We start from the raw sequence: 21848 nt of genomic DNA, 5'->3' as shown, positions 1-21848 counted from the left end.
CCTTTGCTTCCAATAAGCCCCAGCAAAAATTTGGCCTCTTATGTGCATGTTTATAGAAAACGTTTTAAGATAAGAGGCCTTAGCCCATTCCACTCTGCCTCACCATCCATTGTTAGAGTGGGTCCAGTGGAACTCAGACAGAGCTTGACGCTATCCAAGATAGTTTCATGAAACTAAGAGGAAGCAGGGGTTGAGTGGCCTTAAAAGCAAATGAGAGGTTCATAGATCAACTGTTCTAAACCATTGGCTCCCCTCATAATCTTGGGCAACTCACCTTGTTTTCTTAGTCCTCAGCATTACCATCTTGAAAATGGTCATAATTTAAAGAATGATTTCTTATTTCCATACAGAGCTTAAGGGTTACTTAGATTTAACTACTCTGTGCTTCGATTTCCTCATCTTTCAATGGGGATTCTATAGACCGTGAGCTCCATGTAGGACGGGAACTGTGTTCAACTTGATTGCCTTGCATATAGCTTAGCGCTTAGTAATAATAATAATAATGTTGGTATTTGTTAAGCGCTTACTATGTGCAAAGCACTGTTCTAAGCGCTGGGATAGACACAGGGGAATCAGGTTGTCCCTCGTGGGGCTCACAGTCTTCATCCTCATTTTACAGATGAGGTAACTGAGGCACAGAGAAGTTAAGTGACTTGCCCACGGTCACACAGCTGACAGGTGGCAGAGCTGGGATTCGAACTCATGAGCTCTGACTCCAAAGCCCAGGCTCTTTCCACTGAGCCACGCTGCTTAGTACAATGTGTGGCACATAAGTAGTACTGAATTATACTTACTGAGCACTTACTATGTACAGAGTACTGTTCTAAGCTCTTGAGAGAGTACAAGATAACAGTATAACAGAATTCAGAGACACATTCCCTGCCTGTAATGAGCTTAAAAAATGTTACTATTATTATTATTGTTTGGGGTAGGGAGAATAAAGAATTTCAAGAAAGTTTCATGCAATAGCTTTGAGAAATGGCTTGGAGAGGAAAAGTAAAGTGATTGGACTCACCGGTTACTTGCTGGGTAGGGATGTTCTTTTACCTCATCATTGTCTTCGGACAGAGGAGGAGAAGAAGGAAAAAAAGGAGGAGGTGAAGGAAGAGGAGGAGGAAAAGGAGGAAGGGGAGAAGGAAGAGGAGGAGAAGGAGAAGGATTGTGGGGCTTCCTCAGTTCACAAATCTTCACCCGCACCCCCAGAGACCTCGTCTGAGCCGAAGTGCCCTCTCTCTCATTCTCACTTTGGGAAACCGATGTTAAATGAGGAGAGTGAGTCCTCACAAGAACTCTTCTCTGTGGGTGACAAAGTGGCCATAAAGGCTATGGCAGAAGGATGGTTTTAAAGTGTCAAGATTTAGCTACCCTTCTCCTCTGAGATTTCTCTATTCCTCCTTTATGGGTCCAAGACCAGGAGAAAATAGATCATTAGATTTGTCTTTTTCCATGAGTTAATTATTCTCAGAGGAGAGTAGAGACTTTTAGGGGCTCTTCCCATTGGGCCAGTTCCCTTTAGGTCCAGGTTTTTGCTTCAGTGAACTAGATCCAAATGGGGCTTCTTTTGTGGGTCGTGTGAGATGGGCAATGCTTAATTTAGGGCAACATTTGCCCATTCATAGCCCTGGAACCTCTGGACTTCTTTCAATTATGGAAGTAGAATGTGCACATCTTAGGTTTTATAAGCATCCAGTGCAATGCAATGCAATACTGCCCAAGTAGGTAGTTCTTTCAAATGTCTGACTCTGTGTAGTTATAATATATATTAATATATATCATATGTTATTTTTTCATATTCAAAGAGGTCATCACTCTCTGTGAAATTCTACTCTCAATGTATATGTCGATGGATATGCAACATTGCCGTCATCAGAGAAGCAGCATGGCTTAGTGGAAAGAGGACAGGCTTGGGAGTCAGAGAAAGTGAGTTCTAATCGCGGCTCTGCCACTTATGAGCTGTGTGACTTTGGGCAAGTCGCTTCACTTCTCTGTTATTCAGTTACCTCATCTGTAAAATGGGGATGAAGACTGTGAGCCCCATGGACAACTTGATTTCCTTATGTCTACCCCAGTGCTTAGAACAGTGTTTGGGCACATAGTAAGCACTTAACAAATACCATCATCATTATTATTATTATCAGTAATAGTATTTATTCACTGTCTACTTGCTGGGGGGGGGGGGGACACCTGTCAGGGTTGCACCTAGAGAGTTTCCAGTCCTCTACCTGTCTCGACTATGGGAGGGAGAGTCAGGCAGAGGCCTATCCATTCCATTCCTAGCTTGGGCAGTGGCTAGCGAGTGGAAGGCAATCTGCTACAAGTCAAAACTCACCAGTGTTGGGCAGCAGCGGCGTGGGAGAGAGTCAAGGGTGGAGACTCAGGTTGAACGCACGGAAGAAGGCAATGGTAAACCGCTTCTGTATTTTTACCAAGAAAACTCTATGGATACAGTAGCAGAGCGCTTGCAAATGGAGGCGGGGCGTTCTGGGAGAGATGTATCCGTGGCGTCGCTATGGGTCAGACACGACTCAGCAGCCTAAGACAACAACAGCAACCTGCTAGGAGCACTGTACCAGACTCTTGGGAAGTACAGAATAACAAAGTAGTGCAATCCCTGCCCTCAAAGAGCTTACACTTACAAAGGGTTGGGGAGTTTACATAAAAATGTTGCAACTAGAATTGTCAAAATACATTTGAAAAATGAAAAAATATAGACCCGCAAGGGAAAAGGAGGGTATAAATAAGTAGACTGTGAGGTTCTTTTTTAAAAAAAAAATGGTATCTGTTAAGTGATTGTTATGTGCGGCTCACTGTACTTAGCACTGGAATAGATACTAGTTAATCAGGTTGGACACAGTCCTTGTCCCATAGAGTGCTCCCAGTCTTAATCCCCATTTTATAGAAGAGATAATTGAGGCCCAGAGAAATGAAGCACCTTGCCCAAGGTCACCCAGTATACAAGTGGCAGAGCTGGGATTAGAATCCATGTGCTCTGCACATAGTAAGTGCTCAGTAAATACTATTGAATGAATGAATGAATGTCCTTCTGACTCCTAGTCTTATGCTCAATCTACTAGGCCATGCATGTTATGGTTAGTGGGTCACCTTGAAGGAGCAGCCCGGCCCTGCTGGAAAAGGTTTCATAGGATCATAACTTAGATCTGTACCCTTTGAAGAACTGGTAATCACCTCACTCTCAGCCTCAGTACTTATGTACATATCCGTCGGATATTTATTTACATTAATATCTGTCTCCCCCTCTAGGCTTTAAGCTCCTTCTGTGCAGGCAATATGTACTCTGTTCAGTTGTTCTCTCCCAAGCGCTTGTACAATGCTCTGCAAAGAATAAGTGCTCAATAAATGCCATCGATTGATTGATTAATTGCTAATGTCAATGAGGGACCTGCTTTGTATTGGTTCTATTGACTATTAGACACGGTGTTGTCATCCTTTGAATTTTGGATCGAATTCGGTATCTAATTGAAAAAAACACCCAACAACAGCAGTAATAATTATTGTGGTATTTGGTAAGTGCTTACTATATATCAAACACTTTGACAAGCACCAGAGAGATACAATATCATCAGATCAGACACAGTCACGTGGGGCTCACAGTCTAAGGGGGAAGGAACAAAAAATACAATTTGTACATGGCCAATCAATGCATTTCAACTTCTTACACAATAAAATCAATAGCCACGTCATGCCAAACAGTAAATATATAACCCATGTCTGTTGAGATGGGAGAGCTGGGAAGAAAAAAAAAATTTTCATTAATTCAAACAGCTGTCTGTGGGTGATTATGCAGAAAGCATAATAATAATCGTGGTCTTTAAGTGTTTACTGTGTGCCAAGCACTGGGGATAGATAGCGGTGGAACACGGTCTCTCCTGGAGCTCACAATCTAAATAGGAGGGAGAACAGGTATTGACTCTTCATTTTACAGATGAGGAAACCGAGGCACAGAGAAGTTTAGGTGGCTTGCCCAAAGTCACACAACAGACAAGCAGCAGAGCTGGAATTGGAAACCGGGTCTTCTGACTTTCCGGGCCTGTGCTCTTTCTACTAGGCCAGCCTGCTTCTCAGGTGGCTCCAACCCTGGCTTCTCCTATGCTTCAAAAGAGTGCAAGGCACTGAAAGAGCACTACCTTTTTCTCCATCACTCTCTTCAAGGTGTCCAGAATCTCTCTGTTCCTTAGACTGTAGATAAGCGGGTTCAGCATGGGGATCACCACTGTGTAGAACAGAGACACCACCTTGTCCCGGCTCTCGGAGTAGCTGGAGTTAAGACGCATGTACACGAAGAACCCGGAGCCGTAGAAGAGGATCACGGTGATCAGGTGAGAGGCACAGGTGGTGAAGGTCTTGTACCTGCCTCTCGCCGAGCGGATCAGCAGGACAGCCACAGTGATATAACCGTAGGACAGGAAGACCACAAGCACGGACATCATTCCGATGACCACGCCCACAACGAAGACCACGACTTGAGTGGTGGAAGTGTCAGAGCAGGACAGAGCCAACAGAGGAAGGAGGTCACAGAAGAAGTGATGGATAACGTTTGGCCCGCAGAAGTCCTGCCGGTATATTAAGCCCGTTTCAGTCAGGGCGCTGAGGAATCCCCCCGCGTAGGCCGCAGCCACCATTTTCCTACAGAGGGAGGGAGACATGACGGTCGTGTAGAGAAGTGGGGTACAGATGGCCGCATAACGATCATACGCCATGGCAGCCAGGAGACAGCATTCCGTCAGGCCCAACCCACTGAAGACAAAATATTGAGTGGCACAGCCCAAGACGGAAATGGTCTTCTGCTCCTTGAAGAAGTCTGAGAGCATCTTGGGGATGACGGAAGAGGAGTAGCACATGTCGATGAAGGACAAATGACGGAGGAAGAAATACATGGGGATGTGGAGACTGGGGGAGACCTTGATCAGGCTGGTCAGGCCCAGGTTCCAGGTGAGAGTCACAAGGTAGATGGCCAAGAACAACACAAAAAGGAAAATCTTGAGCTCTGGATGGTCTGAAAATCCCAGGAGGATGAACTCGGTGACCACTGTGGTGTTTCTTCCCCAAGACATTTACCCGCTACCTGGTCTTCCAAGGTCAAGAAGAGAAACACCTAGACAGCAATTCAATTTAGAATCACAGTTGTTCACAATCAGTGACAGCTCAATCTTCCTCCAGACTGGAAACTCCTTGTGGGCAGGGAGCGTGTCTACCAACTCTTTTATAATGTGCTCTCCCAAGTACTTAGTCCAGTAATCCACCCCCCCATAAGGGCTCAATAAATACGGTCGCTTGACTCTTTTTAATACTGTGTGATTAGGTACTTCCCGAGAGAAGGATGAATGGGGTAACTGGGTTTGGTCCAAGTGCTTCCAGCTATATTATTCGGGAGCCTTGGTTGACAGATCCAAAGAGGAATTGAAACAATATCTTGAAGAACTGTCCTATTGGGAAAGATTTCTGGACCCCAGCTCCTCGAGATTTCCTCATAATCCAGGAGTAGCTACCCTCCTGAGTCCCAGCCAACATCAGGTAAGCCCTGGATCCTAACACCTCTGCCTCTGGATCAGAGGGTGAATCATCAAGGTACGGCTTTTCCTGGGAAGGCCCTGATGTATCTTGGAAGCCTAGGGAAGAATCCAGGTTGGCATTTTGGAATCAACTGCCCAACTCGTGTCAGGCTACTTTAGAGAGCATTTGCTGTTGACCCACAGGAAGGTCCCTGATTTTTCCAGGGTTGAGGAAGGGATGATGGTAACTACACCCCCAAATTCTTCCTGGGTCTGATAGGGCCCCGTTAAACTCAAATCTCCCAATCCTGGAGGCTGCATACAGGTGGTCTGCCCTGCTGGGAGAGGAAGAGAAGTCTGACCTGGTGCTGGGGATTCAGATCTGGCTAGGAGGCCGTTTTTAATCTTTAAAAAGCTAGAGGCCAGAGGAAAGTACTGGAGTTAAGAGCTCAAAAGCAGTGAAGACTTGTGCAGTCTCTTCATACATTTCTCACTCAGGTCGGGGCGAGGCTCCAAAGTGAAAAATGGAAGACCTACTTTGGCATTTTCACTTAGGACTCGTTAAATTAAAACGCTTAGTAGTAGTAATAGTATTATTAGTAGTAGTAGGATTCATTAAACATTTAGTGTATGCCAAGAACTCTACTGAGCTCTTGGGAATTGAGGCAAGGATGTGCCGTTTAAAAACTGGAGGGGTTTGGCAAACATGGTGCTTAGTGCTTAGTACAGTGCTTCACACACAGTAAGCACTCAATAAATACTGTTAATTGATTGGCTAAATGAGGAACTTGGTATCATCAGGAGAACATTTTAAAGCAATAGAGATGGAAAATGGAAGGTAAAGAATGTTCAATGCCCTATTGTTCAAGATGGTGGACTAAGAAATGTTCCAATCAATCAGTCAATGTTTTTTATTGAATACTTACTCTATGCAGAGTGCTGTACTAAGCACTTGGGTAGAGTAAGTAGACACATCCCTGCTCTCAAGTAGTTTACAATCTAGCAACTTCAGTAAAAGTTTTAGGAAAAGATAAACTATTCACTCTCTAGGACAAAAAAAAATCCAGGATCCAAATGATGTGGTCTTTGGAACTTTTCCTCATTTTATATTGATTTAATTGTAGCATGATAATCTGCACCTTGACTGGAAGTATCTTCGAGTGCTACTGCAGGATAGATTAAGTGACAGCAGATAGCTTTCATTTGAAACTGTAGTGTGTGCCTGGGGGATGGAGGGTAGTTAGTGTATTTGTACAGAGAAAGTGAGAGAGACAGAGAGAGGTGGTGGGGAAACTCTGCATTCCAGCATCAAACCCAGTGTTTGCTGGTGACCGGCAGATTCAAATGTGAGAAAGCAGAAGGAAAGGAGGGGTTCAGGAGGAGGGGAAGAAAGTAATCTGAGGAAAAGATGCTCCTCTGCTTCCAACAAGCCCTAGCAAAAATTTGGCCTCATATGTGCATGTTTATAGAAAATGTTTTAAGATAAAAAGGCCTTAGCCCATTCCACTCTGCCTCACCATCCATTGTTAGAGTGGGTCCAGTGGAACTCAGAGCTTGACACTATCCAAGATGGTTTCATGAACCTAAGAGGAAGAAGGAGTTGAGTGGCCTTAATAGCAAATGAGAGGTTCATTCATTCATTCAATAGTATTTACTGAGCGCTTATTATGTGCAGAGCACTGTACTAAGCACTTGGAATGTACCAATCGGCAACAGATAGAGACAGTCCCTGCCCATTGACGGGCTTACAGTCTAATCGGGGGAGACAGACAGACAAAAACAATAGCAATAAATAGAATCAAGGGGATGAACTTCTCATTAAAACAATAGCAGTAAATAGAATTAATAGAGGTTCATAGATCTGTGGTTCTAAGCTATTGGCTCCCCTCATAACCTTGGGCAAATCACCCTGTTTTCTTAGTCCTCAGCATTCCCATCTTGAAAAGGGTCTTAATTTAAAAAATTACTTATTTCCATACAGATATTAAGGGTTACTTAGATTTAATTTATCTGTGCTTCAGTTTCCTCATCTTTAAATAGGGATTCAATAGACTGTGAGCCACATACAGAACAGGAACTGTATTCAACCTGATTGCCTTGCATATAGTTTAGCACTTAGTACAATATTTGGCACATATGAAGTACTGAATTATACATATTGAGCGCTTACTGTTTGCGGAGTACTGTTCTAAGCTCTTGAGAGAGTACAAGATAACAGTATAACAGAGTTCAGAGACACATTCCCTGCCCGCAATGAGCTTAACAAATATTATTATTGCTTGGGAGTAGGGGTAATGATTTCATGCAATAGCTTTGAGAAATGGCTTGGAGAGGAAAAGTAAAGCAATTGGACTCACAGGTTACTTGCTGGGTAGGGATGTTCTTTTACCTCACCATTGTCTTCAGGCGGAGGAGAAGAAGAAGAAATAAGAGGAGGAGGTGAAGGAAGAGGAGGGGAAGGAGGAGGAGGGGAAGGAGGAAGAGGAGAAGGGTGAGGAGAAGGAAAAGGAGAAGGAAGAGGAGAAGGAAGAGGAGGAGAAGGAGAAGAATTGTGGGGCTTCCTCAGTTAACAAATCTTCACCCACAACCCCAGAGATCTTGTCTGAGCTGAGGTGGCCTCTCTCTCCTTCTCACTTTGGGAAACCGATGTTAAATGAAGAGAGTGAGTCCTCACAAGAGTTGTTCTCTGTGGTTGTCAAAGTGGCCATAAAGGCTATGGCAGAGGATAGTTTTAAAGTGTCAAGATTTAGCTACCCTTCTCCTCTGAGATTTCTCTGTTCCTCTCTTATGGGTCCAAGACCAGGAGAAGACAGATCATTAGAATTGTCTTTTTCCACGAGTTAATTATTCTCAAAGGAGGATGGAGAGTTTTAGTTGCTCTTCCCATTGGACCAATTCCCTTTAGTTCCAGGTTTTTGCTTCAGTGAACTAGATCCAAATGGAGTTTCTTTTGTGGTTCCTGTGAGATGGTCAATGCTTAATTTAGGGCAATATTTGCCCATTCACAGCCCTGGAACCTCTGGACTTCTTTCAATTATGGAAGTGGAACGTGAACATCTTAGTTTTTATTAGCATCCAATGCAATTCGATGCAATACTGCACAAGTAGGTGGTTCTTTCAAATGTCTGACTCTGTATAGGTATGATGTATAAATTTATATATTTATATATATCAAATATCATTTTTTTCATATTCAAAGAGGTCACCTCTGACTGTGAAATTCTACTCTCAATGCATTTGTCAGTGGATATGTATTATGGCTGTCATCAGTAATAGTATTTACTCAGTTTCTACTTGCTGTGGAGAGACACCTCTCAGGGTCACACCTAGAAACTTTCCAGTCCTCTACCAGTCTCAACTACGGGAGGGAGACTCAAGCAGAGGCCTATCCATTCCATTCCTAGCTTGGGCAGTGGCTAGCGAGTGGAAGGCAATCTGCTACTAAGTCAAAACTCACCAGTGTTGGGCAGCAGCGGCACGGGAGAGAGTCAAGGGTGGAGACTCAGGTTTACTGCACGGAAGGAGGCAGTGGTAAACTTTTCTGTATTTTTACCAAGAAAACTCTATGAGTACACTACTAGAGCAATTGGAAATGGAGACGGGGCGTTCTGGGAGAGATGTGTCCATGGTGTCACTATGGGTCGGACACGACTCGGCAGCCTAAGACAGCAACAGCAACTTGCTAGAGGCACTCTGCCAGGCACTTGGGAAGTACTGAATAATAAAGTCATGCAGTCCCTGCCCTCAAGGAGCTTACACTTACAAATGGTTGGGGAGTTTACGTAAAAATTGTTGCAACTAGAATTGTTAAAATATACTTGAGAAATGAAAAAATATATACCCACTAGGGATAAGGAGGGTATAAATAAGTAGACTGTGAGGTTCTTTTTTAAAAGAATGGTATTTGTTAAGTGATTGTTATGTGCTGCTCCCTCTACTAAGCATTGAGTAGATACAAGTTAATCAGGTTGGACACAGACCTTGTCCCACGTAGTGCTCCCATTCTTAATCCCCATTTTACAGATGAGGTAATTGAGGCCCAGAGAAATGAAGTGACTTGCCCAAGGTCACCCAGCTTACAAGTGGCAGAGCTGGGAATAGAACCCAGGTCCTTCTGACTCCCAGAGTCATGCTCTATCTACTAGGCCACGCTGCTTCTCCTTGAAGGCCGTGATCATGGTTTGTTTATTGCACACCCCATGCCCAAAACACAGTAATTGTTCAATCAATACCACTGAGTGACTGACAGTGGTTTCCAAAAGGATGGTATGGTACAGTGGGAATAATGTCATCGCTAATAATGACATGCCATCGGTCCCAAGGACAATATAGGTGCACATTCAAAGTCAGGACAGATTTGAAATGTAACATTGCATGATCATTTGGGCCCCAGCCCTTTCTTCCTGCATGACCGATTAAGCCCTGGCGATGACCACCAGAACAGCAATCAGGAGGATGACTAGCCAAAGGGTGCCTACTCTCCAGCTCCACCTCCGCCCACCGGCTTAGGAAACCTCTTTGATTGCATAATGCAAGTCTCCGTCGTCCCCAGCCAATCTGTAAGAGGAGCATGACCCTGAATTAACCACCTCCTTTTCTTAGGGTTCAGCACTCTTTCAAACCAGTGGGACCTGAGGAGGAAGCCTAGAAAAGAGACAGGGCATCCTTTCAATGGTAAACACTAATGGTCAACCAAGCTGAACTTCATAGTTCAGAGCAGATGGAAGCAACAAAGAAGCTCCCCCTTTCCAGGATTCCATTTACCACTAATCAAAATGTTTATCTGAGCATCTGGCTTGGCTGCAGTTCAGAAAAGGGCTGGAGTGCCTCAGGATCTGATTCTCTTTGGTTATTTACAGTCCGCAGCCCTGGGGCCCTGGTAATGTAGCAGATGGGACAAAGCCCTCTCTCTACTGGCCCTAAGGCCAGGATTCCTTCCCATTCTGAACCTCTGGGGTCTGGCTACGGTCCTCCCCCCGCACCCTGGTGGGCTCCTTGCCTGACGCTCTGAAGCCGCATAAGTGAAGCCGGGTTATCCTGGCAGTCGAAGACCCAGGCTCTGGCTTCTGGGTTGCTCAGGCACCTGTCCCACTCACTTAGTTCCACTTAATTCAGTAGAGAACATAGTAGATATCAATCAATCAATTGCATTGATTGAATGTTTGCTATGTGCAGAGCACTTTACTAAGAGCGTGGGAGAATAGAATTCGAGAAGCAGCATGGCCTAGTGGGAAGAGCATGGGCCTGGGAATCAGAAGGACTTGGGTTCTAATTCCAGCTCCACCACCTGTCTGCTGTGTGACCTTGGGCAAGCCTTTTCTCTTCTCTGGGCCTCAGTTTCCTCATCTGCACAATGGGGATTACGACTTTGAGTACCATGTGGGACAGGGACTCTGTCCATCCTGAGAAGCTTGTATCTACACCAATGCTTAGTCCACAATGAGCTTAGGGCAAGTTTTTTTTTTGTACACATTTGGTGTCAATATGGCCTTAAGCACCAAATCAATCAGGTTTATGGAGTGATCATCATCATCATCAAAGGTATTTATTGAGCGTTTACTGTGTGCAGAGCACTGAACTAAGATCTTGGGAGAGTACAATACAACAGAGTTGGTGTTTGATCTTCCCTATAATTGTAATAACTGAACCTACATATATTTGTTTTATATATATATATATACCTCAGGGTTGTTAGACATGTTCCCTGTCCACAGTGAACTTGGGGCAAGTTTTCTGTCCTTTTTTTGGTTGGTTGTTAAGTGCAAACTCTGTTCCAGGCTCTGTACTAAGCACTGGAGTAGATACAAGCTAATCAAGTGGACACATTCCCTGTCCGACGGAGGGTTCCCAGTCTCAATTCCCATTTTACAGAGGAGGTAGCTAAGCGACAGAGAAGTGAAGCGATTCGGCCAAGGTCACACAGCAGACAGGTGGTGGAGCTGGGATTAGAACCCAGGTCCTTCCGACTCCCAGGCCTGTGTTCTATTCACTAGACCACACTGCTCTCGAGTGCAGTGGATCGGGGGGAAATGATGGTTAAAACATATCCCTCAACCCTGAATTGGAAGTGTTTCGATTTTAATACCAACTTTTAGTTTGAGGCTGAGTTCACTGGGGTTTCCCACTTGATTAGCACACTGTTTTTCCTCTTTAGAGCACCATTTTTCAAGGCCTGACTGGGCAGGGGTTGACTCTGGTTTGGCTTCTTCTGCTTGCCCTGTCACCGTCACAGTCACGTTCTAAAATGTCTCTGTATCTTCCAGCATTTTTTGCAGGATGTCGAAATCCTCATTCCTCATCTCCACCACAAGAATCAATCTCTGAGTCACCAAACTTAATGCCAGAAATGTGTCCTGTCTCTACTGGCTGTTGTCTTTCTCGATAGAAATATTTGGAATTCAAGCATCAAGAACTAAAGCTTAAAAATAAATAGCTGATCTAATTAATCCTTCTTGAATCTAAACCAGGTCGATGCAAACTCAATACAACTCTATTGCTTCCCCTTCCCCTTAATTTATTGCACTTTATGCACTTGGATCTGTACCCTTTGGACACTTGATATTCACCCCACCCACAGCCCCACAGCACTGTTATACATATTCATAAGTTATTTATTTATTAATGTCTGTCTCCCCCTCTAGACTGTGAGCTTGCTGTGAGCAAGAAATGTGTCTCCCAACTCTGTTATATTGTTCTCCCCGAAACACTTAGCAGAGTGTTCTGAACGTGATAAGCTATCAAGAAACACCACTGATTGATTGATTATTTCAGTGTTTGTCTCCCCCACTAGATTGCAAACTCCTTGAGGACAAGGATCTCGTCTACTACCTCTCTAACCCCTTCCCAAGTGCTTAGGACAATGCTTGGTGCAAAGTATTCAGTAAATATTATGGATTGATTAAAATTCTGGAGTCGTTTTTGAGAAAACCATAACCCAGCAAACACTTTGGACTAACCATGATCACCATGAAGAAGGCCAAGATTATGTGTCTCTATCTGTTGCCGAATTGTACATTCCAAGCACCTAGTACAGTGCTCTGCACATAGTAAGTGCTCAATAAATGCTATTGAATGAATGAACGTGACAGTCTATACTGTGCACCCAGAATTCCCTTCACTCCATCAAAGATTTTCACTGGTGACATCCGGCCGAATCCTGAAGCTGAGTAATACTACCGAGACCGCACGCTTCCTGAAGATGCTAGGAAGTAGAAAATTGAATTAAGAAAGCCAGTGTATCCTTTGGGAGACTCACAAGCTACATTTATGTCAACATGGCCATAAGCACCAAATCAATCATGTTTATGAAGTGATCATCATCATCGTCAGAGGTATTTATTGAGTGTTTGCTGCGTGCAGGGCACTGTAGTAAGAGCTTGAGAGAGTACAATAAAACAGAGTTGATTTCCTATGATTGTAACGCCGGAACCTATCACAGAAAATTCACTAAAATTCTTAGTTTTATCATGATCACCCATTTTTTACTTTTAATGTCCAATGGCAAGGGGGGATCCCTACAGTGAATAATGTTCACAGGAACACAGGGTCCGTGGATGGGGCGTGTGAGAAGGTGACAGCAGGATACCCAAGCACGGATTGTTTGGTCAACTGAAACGAGGAGGTCGAAACCAAATGGCACAGCTGGGGCCTGCTGGGAGACAGCAGCAGCAGCAGACAATTCGAAGTGAAACTGGGAGGAACGGTGAGGGGGGAAGGGGGCGGCTCCGAGCAAAAGCTTCAGAAGGAACGAGATAGCAAGAGGCGGAACCCAAAATCGCGGCAGCTACCGCAAAGAGCAGATGCGAAAGCGCAGCAGAGAATAGTCTTTAAGTGTCTGTAGCGTGGAATATTGGTCATACATTGGTCTTTTCAGTCTCCCTTCTGCTGAGTGACTTTGGGAAAGTCATTTAACTTCTCTGGGCCTCAGGTTCCTCACTGGTAAAATGGGAATTAAATCCTACTCCCTCCAATTTAGACTGTGAGCCCAGTGTGGACAGGGATCGTCTCCAACTTTATTATCTTATACTTACCATAGTGCTTATTACAGTGCTTGGCAAATGCAATATTATATAATAATAATTTTAAGTGTTTACTGTGTGCCAAGCTCGGTTCTAAGCACTGAGGTAGGTACAAAATAATTAGGTCCCACGTGGGGCTTACAGTCTATGTAGGAGGGAGAATAGAGACTGATACTAGGATACTAGGTACTTAGGAGACTATAATAATAACTGTGGTATTTGGCAAATGCTTACTATGTGCCAAGCACTGTACTAAGCGCTGGGGTGGATACAGGCTGGATGCATTTCCTGTCCCATGTGGGGCTCACGGTCTCAATTTCCATTTTACAGATGAGGTAACTGGCACAGAGAAGTAAAGTGACTTGCCCAAGGTCACACAGCAGATAAGTGGTCGAGCCGGGATTAGAACCCATAACCTTCTCAGGCCCAGGCCTCAGCTCTACCCATTACACCATGCTGCTTAGTAGAGTTGATAGACACATTCCTTATCCACAAGGAGCTCACAGTCTCAACATTAAAATGAATTACTGATAAGAGGTTGTGAGAGTGGAAGGATATGTATATAAATTCTGAAAAGCTGGGCGTGAGGTGAATGCCAAATGTTTAAATGTTTACAGATCCAAGTTCAGATCAATATTCTTCAGCCAATGATAAAGAAGCTAAACGGCCTAGTAGGGCCAAGTCCATGGGCTTGGGAGTCAGAGGAGCTGGGCTCTCAGCCTAGCTCCACCACTTGTGAGCCCGTCATTGGGCAGGGACTGTCTCTATCTGTGGCTGAATTGTCCATTCCGAGTGCTTAGTACAGTGCTGTGCACCTAGTAAGCGCTCAGTAAATACTATTGAATGAACTTACCTGCTACGTGACTTTGAGCAAGTCACTTAACTTCTTTGTGCCTCAGTTCCTTCATCTGCAAAATGGGAATACTCCATCCTGCTTATAGTGTGAGTCCCATGTGGAACCTGATTACCTTATATCTCCCCCAGTGCTTTAATACAGTGCTTGGCACATAGTTAATGCTTAACAAATACTACTGTTATCATTATAATTATCATTACTACTACTAGAATATAATCACTACCTCACAGGACACTACGCAAACCAGAACCTTTTCTATCATTCCTAGCCCGTTAGAGTAGTCTTATGAAATTCCACCTACAGGTATCATGGCAACCGGACCAATAATTCTATTGATTAATGGTTACCAAGGTAAAGAATTGCATTTGAGGTGATCTCAAGGAGGAGGGTGAGGGAGCGGTATGAGTATTGGACCGAGGAATTGAACTTGAATTCTTGACTTCTTGTCAACCAGAGCCACCCCAAGGAGGCATTAGATCATTGGTGTTTATTGAGCACTTACTGTGTGCAGGGTACTTTAGTAGGCGCTTGGGAGAGTACAAAACAACAGAGCTAGTAGACATGCTCCCTGCCTACAAAGGGCTTACAGTCTAGGGGGCTCCCACAACCTAAGGGGCTGCCTCTCCCCTGCTGCTCTGTGGAGAGGTAGAATTCCAAGGTAACTAGAGAACACTTACCCTCCCTCCTTCTGTGAGACCCAGGAATGGGAGAAAGAGTCCCCCGTTTTCTTCGGTGCTCCTAGTGCACCAAAGGGGAAGAATGTATCTGCTAATGCTGTTGTGTTGTAGTCTCCCAAGCACTTAGTACAGTGCTCTGCACATAGTAAGTGCTCAATAAATACCACTGATCGATTGATCCGGGATCAGAGAGAGACCCTCCCTCCCACAAGAATGGGACGAAACTTTCACCCAGCCATAAGCCCAGATGAAAGGAAGGCTCTGGAAGTAGACCTCAATCAATCAATGGTATTTATTGAGTGTTTACTGTGTGCAGAGTACTGTACTAAGCACCTAAATGAGTACAACATAACAGAGTTAGTAAACACATTCCCTGCCCACACAAGTTTATGGTCTAGAAGGATGAGGTGTCTCCCCATTCCCCACCCAGAGAATGCATATTTTGCAACTAAAAAAGGAGAATTAACCTCAAGGAGCCAGTGTCAAAGTCTCTCCGGGTGAGCAATTCAGCTCCTTAAAAAGAGAAGCAGCATGGCATAGTGGATAGAGCACGGGTCTGGGAGTCAGAAGGTCATAAGTTCTAATCCTGACTCTGCCACACATCTGCCGTGTGACCGTGGGCTAGTTGCTTCTCTTCTCTGTGCCTCAGTTACCTCATCTTTAAAATGGAGATTGAGACTGTGAACCCCACATGGGCCAGGGTCTGTGTCCAGCACCATTTTCTTGTACCCATCCCAGCATTTAGTACAGTGTTTGCACATAGTAAGAGTTATTATTATTATTATTATATATAATTCTGAAACCTGGCCTCCAGCTACAGATCACTGACTATTCCCCACTGACCTCTGAGCGGTCAACCTACCACCAGAAAAGGTTTGGGTTGAGGGAATGGGACAAAAGTCATTTGTTCTCAAGTAGTTTCTGTCCCCAGTCCTGGTAAATATGTTGCCTGGAGTGGTCTTTTGTTCTGGTGAAATTGATAGTCTGCTTCCTAATCATCTTGGAGAGCACCATTCAGAGGGACCCAGGTCCAGAGGGACCCAGGCCCAAAGGGACTGCCGTTCTAATTGCCTGTTTGCCAGAAACTCCTAAGGTACTCAGAAGAGACAGGACTTGACTCACACTACCCTTAAAAACCTCTAACCATGCTCCAGACTGCCCGTCAAAGCCAGAGAGGAGTTCAAAGAAGCAAACCCCAAAGATTGTCCTCCAATTGAGAGGTTCTCAGACATGATGATGAAATTAAGAGGTCTCCAATCGGGTGAGCAAACAGAAATCATGAAAGAGATCAATTGGAGGCTATTCTAAACCTCCGGACTAGGCCACCGAAGACCCTGACCTCAGAAACCTCCCCTTCATGAGCCTCACCAATTTTCAGGTGAGTCCTAGTAAAATGCATATTAATAGTAATAATATTTGTTGAGTGCTTACTGTCTGTTAAGCACTGCACTAAGATCTGGGGTAGATACAAGATAATCAGATTAGATGCTGTCCCTATCCCACAAGGAGCTCACATTCTAGAGGAGAGGGAAAACAGGTATGTACAGGCATTTTCTCTTGACCTTCTTCTGTCACTCATCTGGCCTTGTTACCTTTTAAATTTTTATTCCTTAATCCAGATGAACTGGGCCACACAAGATTATCCTAGGACACCCTAGGTTAGTCATTCATTGGTTTCTTCTCTATGTCCCTTTTCAGAACAGGTTGTCATCCTAATCATCTTTCAAACAGGGACAGATCATTTTCACTTTTACTTGCACTCCCATCTAAAACTATCAGAGAAGAGGGTTTGTAATCAATTCACCATAGAAGAATCTTTCTAAATGGAATCAGTCCATCAGTCAATGGTATTTATTGAGTACTTATTATGTGCAGACCACTGTACTGAGCACTTGGGAGTACAACAGATTTATCAGATATGTTCCCTGCCCATAATGAGATTACAGTCCAGAGGGGTAGACAGGCATTAATATGAATAAATAATTTGCAATATATAATTTAAAGATATGTACATAGGTGCTGTGGGGCATGGGGTGGGGCAAATATCAAATGTTCAAAGGTCACAGATCTAAAAGTATAGATGTTGCAGAAAGGAGAGTGAGCCTAGGAAAAGAGGGCTTAATCAGGGAAGGCCTCTTGGAGGAGAAGTGACCTTAATAATGCTTTGAAGATGGAGAGAATGGTGGTCTGGGGTATATGGAGGGGAGAGCGTTCCAGGCTAGGAGGAGGACGTGGGAAAGGGGCTGGAGACAACACAGACGAGACTGGGGCACAGTGAATAAGCTGGTGCTAGAGGAGCAGAGTGTGCGGGCTGGGCTGTAGTAGGAGATCAGTGAGGTGAGGCAGGATAGGGTGAGGTGATTGAGTCCTTTAAAGCCAGTGGTAAGGAGTTTCTGTTTGACGTGGAGTTGGATGGGCAGCCATTTGGAGGTTCTTAAGGAGTAGTGAAACATAAACTGAATGTTCTTGTTGATAAATGATCCAGGCAGCAGAGTGAAATATGGGCTGGAGTGGAGAGAGATGGGAGGCTCAGAGGTCAGCAAGGAGGCAGACACAGTAGTCAAGGAGGGATAAGTGCTGGGACTAACATAGTAGCCAATTGGAGAGGAAAGGGCAGATTTTAGCAATGTCATGACGGTAGAACTGACAGGATTTGGAGATAGACTGAACATGTGGGTGGAATGAGAGGGCTCAGTCAAGGACAACACCAAAAGAAGAATGTCAGGGAAGTAAGGTTGTCCAAACAGCAGAAATGAGACTTTCGCCGCAAGAATTCTTTTAGGTAAAGCCTGCCCCAATTTAAGCATCCAAGATCCAGGGAGTCCATTATTGTCCCATTTAGAGTAGCCACATGGCCTGGTGTTGCCTGCCTGCCTTTGAGCCTCAGTGAAGAAGCATCAGAGGGGAATAGAATAGTCTTGAGGGTGGATCTGTTAGTAGCAAATATCTAAGGCCTGTTGCTTCGCCCTCCGTCCACCACCCAGCATTGTTTGCCCTTGCAAGTGGGCCCAGAGCCCAGATGGAATGCGATATCCTCACTCTGTACCCAGGAATGGACACTCTCTCCCAATTTAAATCCTGGTAGGTCCTTCTTCCTTCCCTCTCCCCCACCACCAACAAACAAAGTAGAATCAGGTTCAGAAACAAGTGCAGGGCTTTATTTCAGTCGGAATACCCCAGTGGAGTCCTGCTACTTTTTTAGGGTATTTGTAAAGTGCTTACTACGTGACAGGCGTTTTGCTAAGCGCTGGGGTAGATAAAAGATAATCCGGTTGGACACAGACCCTGTCCCACATGGAGCTCATAGTCTACAACCCCTTATTTACGGATGAAGTAACTGAGGCAAGGAGAAGTTAGGTGACTTGCCCGAGATCCCAAAGCAGAGAAGTGGCAGAGCTAGGATTAGAATACAGGTCCTTCTGACTCCCAGGCCCGTGCTTTAACCGCTAGGCGATGCCGCTTCTCTAAAAGTAAAGGAGATGAAAACCACAGGTTGGGTGTAAATGTCAAAAGTTTGAGCAAGAGAAGAAAAACCCAGGGGAAGGAAAGACAGTGGAAGGAAGATGTTTGTTAAAGAGGCCCTCTGCCATCTCTCATACTGACTACCCTAGTTGTGACTATTTTTAGGCTTGTCTCCTCCATTCGAGTCTAAGCTTCTTGTGGCCAGGGAATGTGCCACGTCTTTGTTCTGTTCTTCCCAAGCCCTTAGTCCTTAGTACAATTCACTGTATTGAGCGCTCAATAAATACCACTTCTCCTCCTCTTCCTACTCTTGCTACTAGTACTATTGCTTAACACCTCCCATCTCCAGCCACCCAGAATTACACTGTAGAGGGGTGCAGATGGTGTAGTGGATAGAGCCACAAGCCTGGGAGTCAGAAGGTCATGGGTTCTAATTCCGGCTCTGCCACTTGTCTGCTGTGTGACTGTGGGCAAGTCGCTTAACTTCTCTGTGTTTTTGTTCCCTCATCTGTAAGATGGGAATTGAGACTGTGAGCTCCACGTGGGACAGGGACTGTGTTCAACCTGATTAGCTTGTACCAACCTCAGTGTTTACTATAGTGTCTAGCACGTGGTAAGTGCTTCACAAATGCCATTATTATTATTATTATTATCTCTCCCAGGCGCACAATCTTGCACTCAAAAGTTTGTAATCGGTGCACCATTTCTGCAAGGAAGAAGCACTGGTTTTGTGAATATTCACCGGGTCCCTAGAAGATAGCTAGTGAAAAGCATTAGCCTCAGAAATAAATGGGGAAATGATACATAATGCATAAACAAGAGCTAGGCGGAGTGAACAGTAATCAGGTTAGAAACTCTTTATTTTTAATGACATAAACATCTCTGCGGTCGTTTCCTTGGGGGCTGTTATTTTCACTCCATTTTAAGCTGAATGCTAATCAGCATCACGGGTTTATGCTAAGCTTCTCTTGCCAAAGGCTTATTATGCTTTTAAAAAAATAAAATCCTATTGGGATTGCACTTATCCTATCGTTTCCAACCCAAATATGAATGACTCTAGAAATAATTCATTCTTTCATGGCTGTTTGTGAGCTACTTGATCAAATGGAATTAATCAAATCTTCCTCTTAAATGTCAACTGGTTTCTGTGTCCCTCAATATGGTACGTGAGAAATCTGCGCCTTTGCTAATGTACAAAGGACTGAGGAATTATTGGTCCCCGGAGGACGGGGGTACCCTTCGAAATTCATCTTTTGAAAGGATATAAGCCAATCCACAAAGCAGTTCTGAGAAAAGGTCAGTTGTTGGTGACATATCTAAAAGATTTTACCACGAGCCAGTGGGAAGAGTTGGAAAAGTTCACCGTTCCATAAATACAGGATGAAATTCCTCAATAATGTCACCCTTGTCTCTTGGTTATTTTGTGTCACCCTTGCAGTGGGATTTGCACCCTTTATTCACTCCTCCCTCAACCCCATAGCACTTATGTACATATCCATAATTTACTTATTTCATGTCCGTCTCCCACTCTAGACTTAAAACTTTAAATGTGGGCGGGAACATGTCTACCAACTGTATTCTCCCACAAGCTTAGAATGATGCTCCGCACAAATCAAGTGCTCATTAAATATGATTGATTGAGTGGTTATCAACAATTCTACCGCGTGCGGGGCATTTTACTCAGCATTGAGCTAGCACACAAAAGGCAAAGATACCATTTCTACCCACAAAGAACTGACAATCTAATGCCTGTGAGGGCAGTTGGACTGCCTGGATTATATGTCCTTTTTCTGGTTTATGGAGAAATAAGTAGAACCAGAAGAAGGAGAGGCAGACCAAGTTGCAGGAGCACAGAGCTTCTCCGCACCGTGGTCGGACATTGTGCCCTGAGGTGCCCTGAAGGTCTACCTAAAGGTCTACATAAAGGTGCTCCAAGACATCATTATGTGGGAAAATTTCTAATCTTGGCTGAAGCAGAGAGGAGGGGCCACCTATCTCCAGTCAGGATCTCCTGACATTTGAGATCCTGGTATTCCAGAGGGGCTTTGGGAACCATTTTCCTCTAATAGGAGGCTCCCCTTCAAACGTGATCAAGAAATACAGAGGTGACTGGGGAAGCTGGGTTCCTTATGTGCATGTCTGTAAATTATATATTAGAAATTCTTTATTTCTATTAATGCCAGTCTCTACCCACAGATCATTGTGGGCAGGGCACATGTCTACTAACTCTGTTATACTATACTTGCCCAAAAAGAATAATAATAATTGTGGTATTTGTTAAGGGCTAGGTACTGTGCTAAGCACTGGGGAAGACACAAGGTATTCGGGTTGGACACAGTCCCTGTCCCACATGAGGCTCACACTCTTAATCCCCATTTTGTAGATGAAGAAACTGTGGAACGAAGAAATGAAGTGACTTGCCCAAGGTCACACAGCGGACAAGTGACAGAGCCAAGATTAGAGCTAAGGTTGTCTGACTCCCGGGCCTGTGCTCCTTCTACTAGGACAAGCTGTTTCCCATCTTGCTTTGTGCAGTGCTCTGCACACAGAAAGCACCCAGTAAATACCATTGATTGATTAGAAGAGTGGTCTTCCTATTTGGACACGGTCTCAGTCATTTGTTGGTAAAAGAGTTGAATTATTTGGCATCTTGTTTATCTTTTCAAATGTGAATTCCCTGTAGAGATTTGAGAGATGCCTTGTATCGGGTGGCACATTTACAAATCATCAAGAAGAATCTTGAAAATGTAAAAGAGGGAAGTGCAGTTATCAATAAAAACAATAGCCAAATCCGAGCACCGGGGTTAAGGATGAAGTAAGAGCAAGGGCTAGGGCTGGGGTTAGCGTTAGCCCTACCGTAGCTTTAGAATTACAGTTGGCTAAGGTTGGGGCCAAGTTTGGTTTTGGACTAGTGATAATACCAGAATTCACTTTGGGAAATAAATGCAGACAATTGGAAGGCCGCCCGGTCTCTTTTCAAGAGGGATGTCAAATGATGAATCAATTCACTTAAGATCTAATGATATTTTTGAAAAGATTACCCAGGAGGCCCTGGTACTGGAGCATTTAATTCTTTCTGAAAATATTACAGCTGCTCCTTGTAAAACGTTTGCATTTCTTGGCACTTAGAATGGTTGGTTCATCACACCCAGTGGGCTTTCAGTGTAAACCATTACTACTATTACTAGTACTATTCATCCATTCATGATCATGTTTAAAATTTAGCGCTTACTGTGTGCAGAGTACTTTACTGAGTACTTAGGAGAATAGACTAAAACAATAGACACATTCCCAGCTCACAGCATAGTACTACTAATGTAAAGAG

At 44.2% G+C, this 21848-nt stretch overlaps 1 protein-coding gene and 1 non-coding gene across 2 annotated transcripts; one reads left to right on the top strand and one right to left on the bottom strand.

The window, feature by feature from the left end:
* Positions 1–2181: 2181 nt before the first annotated feature.
* Positions 2182–2319, top strand: LOC114810361. The gene has a single exon (XR_003758062.1). It is a non-coding gene; the product is annotated as a small nucleolar RNA SNORA7 (small nucleolar RNA).
* Positions 2320–4112: 1793 nt separating this feature from the next.
* Positions 4113–5101, bottom strand: LOC100074651 (olfactory receptor 5A2-like). The gene has a single exon (XM_029058979.1). The coding sequence runs from the start codon at positions 5070–5072 to the stop codon at positions 4113–4115; it is 960 nt and encodes a 319-aa protein (XP_028914812.1). The 5' UTR covers positions 5073–5101.
* Positions 5102–21848: the final 16747 nt, after the last annotated feature.

This window comes from Ornithorhynchus anatinus, chromosome 3, assembly GCF_004115215.2.
Source record: "Ornithorhynchus anatinus isolate Pmale09 chromosome 3, mOrnAna1.pri.v4, whole genome shotgun sequence".
Classification (NCBI taxonomy): Eukaryota; Metazoa; Chordata; class Mammalia; order Monotremata; family Ornithorhynchidae; genus Ornithorhynchus; species Ornithorhynchus anatinus.
Note: the sequence above shows the minus strand (reverse complement) of the source record. Positions and strands in the feature narration are given on the sequence as shown.

Bases quoted from the DNA above. Each gene is read 5' to 3' on its own strand.
- LOC100074651 (XM_029058979.1), bottom strand. From the start codon at position 5,072: ATGTCTTGGGGAAGAAACACCACAGTGGTCACCGAGTTCATCCTCCTG.